Source organism: Saccopteryx bilineata, chromosome 2, assembly GCF_036850765.1.
Source record: "Saccopteryx bilineata isolate mSacBil1 chromosome 2, mSacBil1_pri_phased_curated, whole genome shotgun sequence".
Taxonomy (NCBI): domain Eukaryota; kingdom Metazoa; phylum Chordata; class Mammalia; order Chiroptera; family Emballonuridae; genus Saccopteryx; species Saccopteryx bilineata.
Genome location: NC_089491.1, coordinates 317,854,089 through 317,865,426, shown reverse-complemented (window position 1 = coordinate 317,865,426; position 11,338 = coordinate 317,854,089). Strand labels below are relative to the sequence as shown.

Genomic DNA, 11,338 nt, shown 5'->3' with positions numbered 1-11,338 from the left:
TGCCTGTTCCTAGAATTTATGACACTTTGATGCCTCCACATCTTCCTGGTCTGTTGGGGGTTGGCTGGAGGCATGTGTGGAGGCAGAGAAACAATGGGAGGAGAGAAGGGTGGAGAGGGGAGAAGCTACCCTTCACTAGTTGGGGGGAAGAAGAGTCCCCAGGCTGAATGGGCCCGCCCTGGGGCCTGCACGGAGAAGGGGCTCTGTGGAGGGGAAGGGCTGCAGGGCGAGGCATCAGCAGGTCCTTGATGCCAGTTCTCTCCTGCACAGCCTTGGCCCAGAGTTTGATTAGCTGGGCCTGGCTCTCCTGGTTACTCAACAGGCCAGCTGGCTAGGGGCCAGGCTGCAGTGGGGAGGCTCCCTGGCACCTCCTCCTGCTTTCCCTCCCAGCTGGTAAACAGCAGAGCTGAAGCCAGCCACGCCAGGGCCTCGTGACTTGCCCACTGCCCCCACCTGGCGCACGTGGCACCTGGCGTGGAGAGGGCAAGCAGCTGTCCCTTCTCTCTGGGCCCTCCCATCTCACCATCCTCCACTCCGGCCTGACCCTGGAACCTCACACTGCTGCCAGCAGCACCTCTGTTTCTGGGTAGCCCCCAGAGTTTCCCTATGGCTGCAGCTTGAAGGACGAAAGTTAGAAGTAGAGGAGGACTCTTCACCTCCTCAGACAAGGAGATGGAGAGTGACGAAGAGTGGAGTGGAAACTTTTGGGGACCTTCTTGTATAAAGAGTCTGAGGGTGTGTGTTTGTGCCTCTGAGCCTCTGATGATCCTCATGTCCTTTGGTAAATGTGTGGCCCACGCATCTATGTGCACTTCTCTGCACAGAACAGGATGTTGGTCTGTTTTGGGGCTCTGTCCTCAGGTAGGCTTGGAATAAGAAGCAAAGTTTTACAGAATACCATCCCACCCAGTACCCTTTGGCAGACAAAGAGAGCCAGCAAGAGGCAGAGGGAGGGGGTGCAGGAGAGTGCTGGGGCACGATGTCCGGGCTCCCTTCCCTCTGGTGACCAGCTTTGCCTCCACTGGGTACTCTGTCTCTGCCTGCATCCTCTTTCTGTCTATGGCTCTTCCATCCTGCCCTCTCTAGCTCTTCCTTCTCTGTCTCTTCTCCTCTTCAAGCCGCTCTTCCCCTGTGACTCTGGGTCTCCCAGGCCCTTCCTGACCTCCCAGTCATGGACACAGAGTGAGACCACACCGAGTACCTGGGGATGGGCACTCGGCCCGGCACCATGCCAGGCAGCCTTGCTCGCCCCAGATACCACAGGTCTAACTGGCTGCCTCTCCCAGTTGTGCCACTTTGTGGAATGGGGAGGAAGTGAGGGGGGTGTAGGGGGTTGAAAGATGGGGTCCTGGTCTCTAGGCCTAAGTGAGCCACATGCTTCTTAGACATTCTCATGCCCTAAGTGTGGATGACCGGGGTTCTTTCTCTCTGGGGCAAGAAGGTACCTTGGTCATCCTTTTGGGAAGGGCCCCCTCATGCCTAACTTTTCTCCCTCCTGCTCCAATCACAGCCCCTTTTCTGGATGAATTAGTTCTTTCAAAGCAGGGCAGTAGGTATTTTCTCCTCAAATACATCCTTATATTCTTATGCAAGGAGGAGGCTGACAGGAATCAAGAGAATCATTTCAACTCCCCCCTCCCCCCAAAGTGCCTTATCAGGCTGGGCATCTCAACGCAGGAGGCAAGCAGCCTGGAGGGGTGTAGGGGGATGTGGTGGCTTGGGACCGGGGAGCAATCACCAATTTCTCCCTTCCTCCCCACTCCTAAACCACAGAAACCACTTACACTCAGGGCAAGCCTGCCCTTCCAGGAAGGGCCTGGGACTGTGAAGGTGAAAAGTACGTGGGTCCCGGGCAGCCTGCATTCCACACCACCCCAGCGCCATCCTTTGAAAGCCAACCCCTCTGGGATGCCTAATCCAGTGACTAGGAAACAGCTTTCTTTGGGTCCTCTCTAGGATGTCCATGCCTGGGGAGACCTCAATCACCTAGAGTGACTCAAGGAGGGGGCAGTACTCCTTACCCCCTCATCCATTAATGAAAGGGACAACCCAGTCTCTGTAAACAACATCTATAGATCTAGCAGCCTCCCCCCTCCCCCCCCCACCTGTCACAAAAGCCATACCGTGGGTGGAGGGAACAGCTGGAGTTTGACCCCAGCTCCTGGCCCTGAACTTTCCATGGTAACCTTGCCTGTACCACTTGTCTAACATTTTTGGTCACATTTAACATTTGTGGTCACTTAGGCTTGGACACAGCAAGGAAGGTTGAAAAGCAGGAGCTGATTTTTGGATCCAAAAGACTTAGATAAGAATGTGTCCTGCCACTTAGTCCTCAGTTCCAAAAGAGGTCTGACTTGTGTTTGTGAAAGTGCTTGTGCTTGGAGGTCAGAGCAGTCTACACACAGGAGGTGTTCTTCCAACCTCTTCTGCCCCAGGGCATGTTTCTGTGGTGCTAGCTAGCCGGAAGTTCCTCCAGGAACACTGTGGCCCCCATCACAGGGGTACAGTTCACAGCTATGAATACTGAGTGACCTGCTCCTTAATGGGGTGGACTTGAACTCCACCTCCTCTGAGTGGTTGGGGCAGTAAGGTTTCTGGGTAGAGTGATAGTCCTGAATCTTCCCTGTAGCCAGGTTGATCCCCAGGCCATTTTACTCCACCTCTCTGATCTGGCTACTTGGTCAAATGGGGATACATCTACCTTCCTGGGTAGGTGTGACAATGAACTGGACACAAAGTATTTAATTTCTCCTCCTTCCCTCCATTCCTTTAATTTTCCCTTCTTCTCTTTATCTGACTCCCCTTTCTTATGTCCCTTTCCTGCTTTATTTTTCTCAAGACCATATCACAGTTTTTTTACACTTATTTATTTATTTATTTTTTGGTATTTTTCTGAAGCTGGAAATGGGGAGAGACAGTCAGACAGACTCCCGCATGCACCCGACCGGGATCCACCCGGCACGCCCACCAGGGGGCGACACTCTGCCCACCAGGGGGCGATGCTCTGCCCCTCCGGGGCGTCGCTCTGCCGCGACCAGAGCCACTCTAGCGCCTGGGGCAGAGGCCAAGGAGCCATCACCAGCGCCCGGGTCATCTTTGCTCCAATGGAGCCTTGGCTGCGGGAGGGGAAGAGAGAGACAGAGAGGAAGGAGGGGGTGGGGGTGGAGAAGCAAATGGGCACTTCTTCTATGTTCCCTGGCCGGGAATCGAACCTGGGTCCCCCGTATGCCAGGCCGACGCTCTACCGCTGAGCCAACCGGCCAGGGCCACACTTATTTATTTTGTATCTTGTCTGACCCCAGTGTCTGATTTGACCACTGCTGTATTCTATGCCTGTTACCTCATAGGCCCTCCCCAAGTATTTGTTGGAAAAATGCATGGACAAAGGTTAAATGATTTTTTGGATATCATCAATAAGACAGGTAGTAACAAGTGTGAGAGAGGCTGTGGAGAAAAAGGAACCCTCATTCACTGCTGGTAGGAATGCAAATTAGTACAACCATTATAGAAGAAAGTATTGTGGTTCCTCAAAAAATTAAGAATAGAACTACCATATGACCCAGCAATCCCTCTGCTGGTTATCTAGCTCAAAAACTCAAAAACATTAGTACGTAAAGACACATGCACCCCATGCTCATTGCAGCATTATTCACAGTGGCCAAGGCATGGTAACAACCAAAGTGTTCCTCAATAGAGGATTGGATAAAGAAGATGTGGTACATATATACAATAGAATACTATTCAGTCATAAGAAATGATGACATTTAAGACAACATGCATTCTGCCTGACCAGGTGGTGGCGCAGTGAATAGAACGTCAGACTGGGGTGCCAAGGACCCAAGTTCTAGACCTCGAGGTCGCCAGCTTGAGCATGGGCTCATCTGGTTTGAGCAAAAGCTCACCAGTTTGGACCCAAGGTCGCTGGCTCGAGCAAGGGGTTACTTGGTCTGCTGAAGGCCCGTGGTCAAGGCACATATGAGAAAGCAATCAATGAACAACTAAGATGTCGCAATGCGCAATGAAAAACTAATGATTGATGCTTCTCATCTCTCTGTTCCTGTCTGTCTGTCCCTGTCTATCCCTCTCTCTGACTCTGACTCTCTCTCGGTCTCTGTAAAAAAAAAAAAAAAAAAAAAAAAAAAAGACAACATGGATAGACCTTGAGAACATTATACTGAGTGAAATAAGTAAATCAGAAAAAGCTAAGAACTGTATGATTTCACACATAGGTGGGACACAAAATGAGACTCATGGACACAGATAAAAGTGAACTTGTTACCAAGGGGAAGGGAATGTGGAGGAGGGGGAAGGGGACTTGAGTGAATGGGGAAAAGGGAGGGGGTGGAGGGAAGGGTGTAAAGGACAAATATAAGGTGATGGAAAATAATTTGACTTTGGGTGATGGATATACAACATAATCAACCATTCAAATGCTATAGAGATGTTTACCTGAAACCTATATACTCTTATTGATCAATGTTACCACGTTAAAGTTAATAATAATAAAAAAGGTTAAATGACTTTCACATTTCTTTTCAGCTACTTTCAAATGGTTGTTACAGGAAGATTTGGGGCTGAAGTAGGGGACAGTACTAGGGATAGATTAGACTGAGGGGTGGCCTTCACAGACTGAAATTGTTGGAGGGAGGAGACTCGTTTTAGACTCTAAAATTTAGAGTGACCTGGTGAGGAGGTGGCAGCTGGCATGTTAGGGATAATTACAGTGAAGTGATTGAGAGCCCAGACTGCCAGACTCTTTAAGTTCAAATTCTACTCCTTACTATATAGATGATTTAAGTCCAAGGTCACACGAAACACAATAGTATGATCACTCATGGGAGTTGCTGGGAGGAATAAATGACTTAACAGGTTATTGGAACAGTAAGTAGTTCTTTGCCTGGTGATCTTATAGATGGAGCGTTTATCATTGTTTGGTCAATGCTACCACCTGGTGGACACCTGGAGCAAGCCATGTCCCTGGCCTAAATGGCCGAAGGCAGTGGTTCTCAAAATGTGTGCCAGGGCGCACTGGTGCGCCCTAGAAGATTTCCAGGTGTGCCCTATGGTATTCCAGAGAAATACGTGCCTGTTGGGGACCAAAAATCATCAGGATTTTTGGAGTTTAGATTTTTGGGGGACAGAGGTGTGGGGAATTGGCTGTAAGCTGACAGTCTGCCCAACCCCCACCTCACTTGCCTGATTAGGTTGCAAAAGGCTGTTAAGCTGTGGTGCTGGATTGTTTACACTACCCCCCATGTTCCCCGGAAAGACTGGAGGCAATTTTCTTCTATCCTTTGTTTGGTGTAAAGTTAAGATTTGCTAATGGCCTCACTTTGCCCTATAAATAAAGCAAGATGTGGTTTTTGGGCGTACTTTGTTCTTGCCAGCAGCAATTACAAGGCCCTTCTGACCCTGTATTTTCTTAATTCCACTTATTTTCTTAATTCTGCACCATTCCCACTCAGGACCTGGAATTACTAGCTGCGCTGGTTCGTGGCATGTGCCCAGATATAAAAATAAATATAGTTACTCTATTATACCATTTCATTACGGAAATACCAGTCTTTTTGTTAACACATCATTATTATATTTATTATTAACACATCATTATATTATTTTTAGATAAATGCACCCAGAGAAAATGGATAGATTTCTCAAAAAGAAGTGTGATATTGAAGAATCTAATTCTGGAAGTGAGCAAAAGTTAAGTGTAAATAAAATAGGACTTGAAGGCTGACGGGCAGAATTTAATTTATAGCATTTTCCATCACTTAACATTGAACAATACAATTGGATTAGAAACTCATTCATGGAAGCTTCAAGTGATTTTGGTTTAACATTAACAGAAGAAGAAGAACTAGTAGCTATATCCACTGATCATGGATTGATGATTTTTTTTTTTCAGAGACAGAGAGAGAGAGAATCAGAGAGAGGGACAGATAGGGACAGACGGACCAGAACACGGAGATGAGAAGCATCAATCATCAGTTTTTCGTTATGGCACTTAGTTGTTCATTGATTGCTTTCTCATATGTGTCCTGACTGTGGGGCTACAGCAGACCGAGTAACCCCTTGCTCAAGCCAGCGACCTTGGGTCCTAGCTGGTGAGCTTCGCTCAGACCAGATGAGCCTGTGCTCAAGCTGGCGACCTCGGGGTCTCAAACCTGGGTCCTCCACATCCCCGTCTGACACTCTATCCACTGCGCCACTGCCTGGTCAGGCATGGATTGATGATTAAACATAGGAATTGTCTCTTGAGTGTCGCGACAAGTATATTCCAGGGTCCCGAGCAGAAACGGTACAAAATTAATGAATATAAATAAAGAACTAAAGACATATAAAAGATGAGTTTCGGAAGGAAGCCACAGCTCTTTGCCAGCAGTAACTCCTGCCCTAGCAGAGCCGCAAAACATGGCTGCCGCCCTAGCCACAACCTTCTTTATTTGCTGGGCAAGGTGGAAATAGCATACAGTTTCCAAGGCAACTCAAGAATTCCACCACGTATAGAAAACCTCTCACTAATACTTAACATACACAACCTTATACAAAGAAGTAATTTCCTTCCAGTTTTTCCGGGGAACATGGAGGCAGGACGAGTACTGAAGCACAGCCCCTTGCAACTCAATCAGGCAGGTGAGGTGGGGGGTTGGGCAGACTGTCAGCTTACAGTCAGCTCCCAGCACCTCTGTCCCCTAGATATCCAAACTCTAAAAATCCTGTTGATTTTTCGGTCCCCAACACTTGAAGCCTTTTGGATTTCTATAAAAGAAGAATATGTGGCAATATCTAAAAAAACTTTGAACATTTTACTATAATTTTCAACAGTCTATTTATGTGAATTAGGATTTTCTACCCTCAACACAATTAAGAATAAAAAGAGAGGAATTCTTCAATGTATTGATGAGGAAATGAGAGTTTGCCTTTCATATATATGCCCAAACATTGAAGACATAGCTAGAACACATCAGGCTCATGTTTCTCATAAACACAACAATGAAAAAACTTAACACATTTGTGCCGTGACCTGCTGAATTTACTAAATCTTACTAAGAATGTATCTGTATATATAAAAAGATAAGTTTTTTGTCATTTTTTTATTTTTTAAGAGTTCTAAAAAGCATAACTCAAAAAATGTAACAACAAAATGTTTTTTAATGTCAAAATAAATTTAATTTTGTCGTATTTATTTGTTTAATTACCATAAACAAATTTAAAAATGTTTTTTAATGTCAAAATAAATTTAATTTTGTCGTATTTATTTGTTTAATTACCATTACACTTGGACTTTATATTTTTTCTTTAATATTTGACTTAATTATTATAACATATTTCTCAGAAATTTGTATATAGTGCACCTACAATTATTTGTAGGATTTTAAATGCACCCTGACTTCAAAAAGTTTGAGAACCAGTGGCCTAAGGCTCGAGTGGAAGAACCTAATCAAGGGAGGGAAAAGGAACTGGGATTGAGGTGAATGGAGAAGTGTTTGTACTGTGCTAGCATTACACATGCTGAGGTTTATTAGGATCCAGAAGGCTTGGCCCTGGTTCAGGGCACAGTGGAAAATGAGAAAGGGTGCAAGAAGGCGGGTAAAAAAAGCTGAATTGGCCCAGTGCCTCCCACCTACTTCCGTTAAGCCAGGCCTGAGCCTAGAGGAACCAGCTCCATGGAGCAGGTGGAGAGACAGAGAAGGTCACTGCTGACGTCAGAGACATTCAGGTAGGAGGTAAACACATTCATTCATCCATCTTCCACACCCTCCCCTGGCATCCCCCAGCTCTCACACTCTGGTAAGACCCCCTCTTTTTCTCAGTTCCTGGGACATCATATCTTGATCATTCAGTACCCAAGTGCTGCTACGGCTCTGGGCTTTGACTTGGTCTCCCAGGGTGGCACAGGTGTGAAAGGGACGAGCAAGAGAGGGGACAACTAACGGCACTCACTCCTAAGACACAGACATTTCATCTCTCTTAACAGATAATGGCTTGAGTAGGGAGGTGGATGGGTGAGGGAGCATTGATTTCTCCTTTGCAGTCCCAAGGAACCCACAGGGAAAGGTGGCTTATGTTGGTTTCTACCACAGAACTTTTTCTGGAGTGACTCAGTAATTGGAAGGCCCCTTGAAAGGGTAGGGGCATTGTTGGACAGGGACCCTAGGTCCTCCCCAGTTCAGATCTACTGAAACTAGTGTCAGAGTCTCTTGGGGATGGAGCTCAGTACTCTGTATATTGAACAAGCTACCCAGGTGTGAGGCAGCTGTGTTAGGCTTGCTCACTGGGTTATGGGCTGCAAGCACTTTGCCTGACTGGTTCATGAGTCCATGGCTGTGCCATGTGTGTATGGCCTATATAAGGCTATGGGTGCTTGCAATCGGGAGAGATGGGCTATTCTCCCAGATTGCTTTCCTGCCACCATGAGGTGTGATTTTCCTTGCTCCTTTGCCCTTACTGTGAATAGCAGATTTTCCTTTATTAGCTCTTTCCCTTTTGTTTATCTGCTCCCCTGTTCTTGCGAGCCTTCAATAAATGGGTATGACCCGAGGCTTTCTGACTTCATAGTTCCTTTACAGTCTGCCCGAATCCAGTGTGAACCTGCCTGGCCTGAGCCACCAGCATTACACCAGGGTTTCTGATGTCTGGTTATTCTGATGCTCTTTCAAGGTGGAGAACCACGACTTCAGGTCTGCTTCGACTCAATCTGAATGAGCTTCTTCCATACTGGTATGGCCAGGGCAGAAGGAGAAGGGTAGGCTGCAGACCCGAGAGTGTGAAAGGTGCCAATAAGTGGAGATATCCCACTAGAGACAAACAGACATTTTATTAGCAAAAATAAATACATGCCAGGCAGATGGAAGGAAGGAATGGGGACTGCATACCCAACAGATAGCTCCTGAGGAAAAGATGGTCTCAGTCTACAGGCTGAGATGGGCAAGAGCCAGGGAGGCCCCTCGACCTAGCCTACCACCCAACGGGGGCAGTAGAGCAATAAGGGGCGTCTCACACTCGCCCAGCAGCACGTCCCTGCGCAACCCTGCGCCCCTATCCAGTACCTTGGCCCTCAGACTGTGGGCGGCCAGGTCTGGCGGGCCGAGCCCATCGAAGAAGAAGTCCTCGTTGAAGATGGGGTTGGTGCTGCATCTGACCACGCGGCTCCTTTGGCTCCGCGGCCGGACGCGCGGACGCAGCCTCAGCACCACGAAGCAGCCGCCGCCACCGCTCCCGGGGCCGGCTCGCGAGCTGGGCAGGCCCTCGGCGCTGACCAGGCGCAGCCGCAGCTGCCCGGGCCCGGCCTGGTACTCGGCGGAGAGCCGCAGCTGCCCCCCGCGGGGCCCGAGGCGCAGCACGCTGTCCTTGGTCGGCCGCAGCTGGCGGCACAAGAAGTCCAAGTGGAAGAGCGGCGGCGGGGGTGGCTCCGCGCGGCGGAGCGCGTACGGGCTGGTGTCGGCCGAGCTCGCCTCGTCCGGGGACAGCGAGTGCGGCCTGGGCGGCCGGCCACGGCCCGGGCCTGGCCGCGGCGAGCTGAAGGGCGACGAGTCGGGCGACGAGGCCGTGTCGCTGTCGATGGCCCAGCAGAGGCGCAGGTCCGGGGCGGAGACGTGCAGCCGGGCGAGCGCCGGGGACAGCCGCTCCGCCGGAGCGCGCGGCGGCGAGTGGAACAGGGACTCGCGCCGGCGCGTGTGCGGGCTCTCCGGCAGGAAGGCCCAGCCCTCGCGGCCCGCCAGGTGCGGCAGCGAGCAGGCCGCAGGGAGGCCGCGTCCGCTCGCCTCGCGCCCTGCCTGGGGCTCGGCGCCGCCGGGGTCTGGGAGCCGGGGCGGGATGAAGAACGGAGGGATGCGGTCCGGGGTGAGGACATTGGGACAGGCTCGTGCGGGCGGGCTCGGGCCGCGGCGCTTAGGGAACAGGCTGCAGGGCGCCCGCCCGGCCCCGGGCTCCGCGGCCCCCGCTCTGTAGCCAGCTCTCTCCAGGAGCCACATGCGGTAGGCGGGGGCGACGAACGTGCGAATTCCGAGAGGACAGACGGTTCCAAACGCAGCGTCTCAGTGCAGGTCTGGGGACTTGGGCTGGGCGAGGAGAGAAGAGAAGCCGAGGTGGGCGATGCTGCTCAAGTACACCCGGCCGGCCGCCGACGCCACTTCGCCCGGTGCCCACGCGCGCACGGAGCAGGAGAGACCACGGGAGGCGAAGCCTGGAGGCTCGGTAGACATGAGGGAGTCCTGGGCTAGACACATTTTCAGATGCAGGCCTCAGGACCTCCAAGTACACAGGCTCTCCCATTGGTACTGAAGACGGCACCCACGTCAGAGTTGGAAGGCCCAACACACCCCCTAGAGTCCTAGACTCCTGTCAGGACACTAGAGTAACACCCACTTATCAAAGGGCCACTTGTCGCAAAAGGGACCCAGGTCCTGAACCCCGTTCATACACACTCTCCCTTGAAGAGACACTGCAGCCCTCAGCCGGCTCACTGACCTCTTCTCCCCCCACCCATTCAGAAGACTCGGGGTCTCTTCTGAGGTCTAATCTGGAGCCCCTAGGGACCCCCTGGACCCCTTGCCCCGCCGCAAGCTTCTCCAGGCTGAGCCGTCCTTCGGCCGCAGACCGACCTGCCTCCTCCTGCTCCTCCCTCCCTTCCCGAACTGCTCCAGGCCAGAAGCAGACGCACGGCACACCCGGTTGCTGCCGTGCGAGCACCCCGGTCCGTCCACGTAGTCGCACCCCGCAGGGTGCAGAATCCCACCCGCCTCAAGCCCGGAAGGTCGGCGCCCCATCTCCCAGCCCCACGGCATCCCCAGTCTGCAGGGCGGGGCCCGACCGCTAGGCTGCCCCTCCCCTCTCCACTCCTTTTCCCTAGGAAACCACGGAGCACAAAGGCTGCATTGATTCTCCGCCACCCCCAGCGGGCTCCCGGAGGCTCTGCCACCTCGCACTCACCGCACCCCCGCGCCGCGGCGCCGCGAGCGCGTGTTCCAACAGTCTGCTTGGGAGTCTGAGTCTACGGCGGGCTCAGTCGGGCGCTCAGAGTGCAGGCCTTACCTTTGGGCCGCCGCTGGGTCTTGGCCTCTGGCCGGGAGGCGTTCAGATAATCAGGGGAGCAGCTTCCTCTCCACGTTGCTCCCCCAGTCCAGTCCTTCTGGGAGGAGCTGGCAGGGGCCTCTGTTGCCTACGTATGACCTCTTTTCCTGGATAAACACCGCTCTGTGTCTGTGGCCATCAGCCCGGACTTCTTAACTCCTTCCTCCAACCAGGTTTCTAGTAGCATGCCAGCCTCGCCCTCTCCTCCCCTCTGCAGGGCCTGGGGCTCTGCTGGAGTTGGTAGGGGCTTCAGTGAAAAAAGAGG

General features: G+C 51.5%; 1 protein-coding gene across 2 annotated transcripts; it reads right to left on the bottom strand.

Annotated features, from left to right (window-relative positions):
- Window positions 1-8,912: 8,912 nt before the first annotated feature.
- Window positions 8,913-11,132, bottom strand: C2CD4D (C2 calcium dependent domain containing 4D). 2 transcript variants are annotated; one of them, XM_066255228.1, is made up of 2 exons: window positions 11,035-11,132; window positions 8,913-10,061 (listed from the first exon to the last, which is right to left on the bottom strand). In XM_066255228.1, exon 2 carries the CDS (start codon window positions 9,972-9,974, stop codon window positions 8,913-8,915), a length of 1,062 nt encoding a protein of 353 aa, XP_066111325.1. In that variant the 5' UTR covers window positions 9,975-10,061; window positions 11,035-11,132. The 2 variants fall into 2 exon arrangements, with proteins under 2 accessions (XP_066111325.1, XP_066111324.1); XM_066255227.1 differs by having other exon boundaries at window positions 8,913-10,219; window positions 11,035-11,096.
- Between the last annotated feature and the right edge of the window lie 206 nt (window positions 11,133-11,338).

Bases quoted from the DNA above. Each gene is read 5' to 3' on its own strand.
- C2CD4D (XM_066255228.1), bottom strand. From the start codon at position 9,974: ATGTGGCTCCTGGAGAGAGCTGGCTACAGAGCGGGGGCCGCGGAGCCC.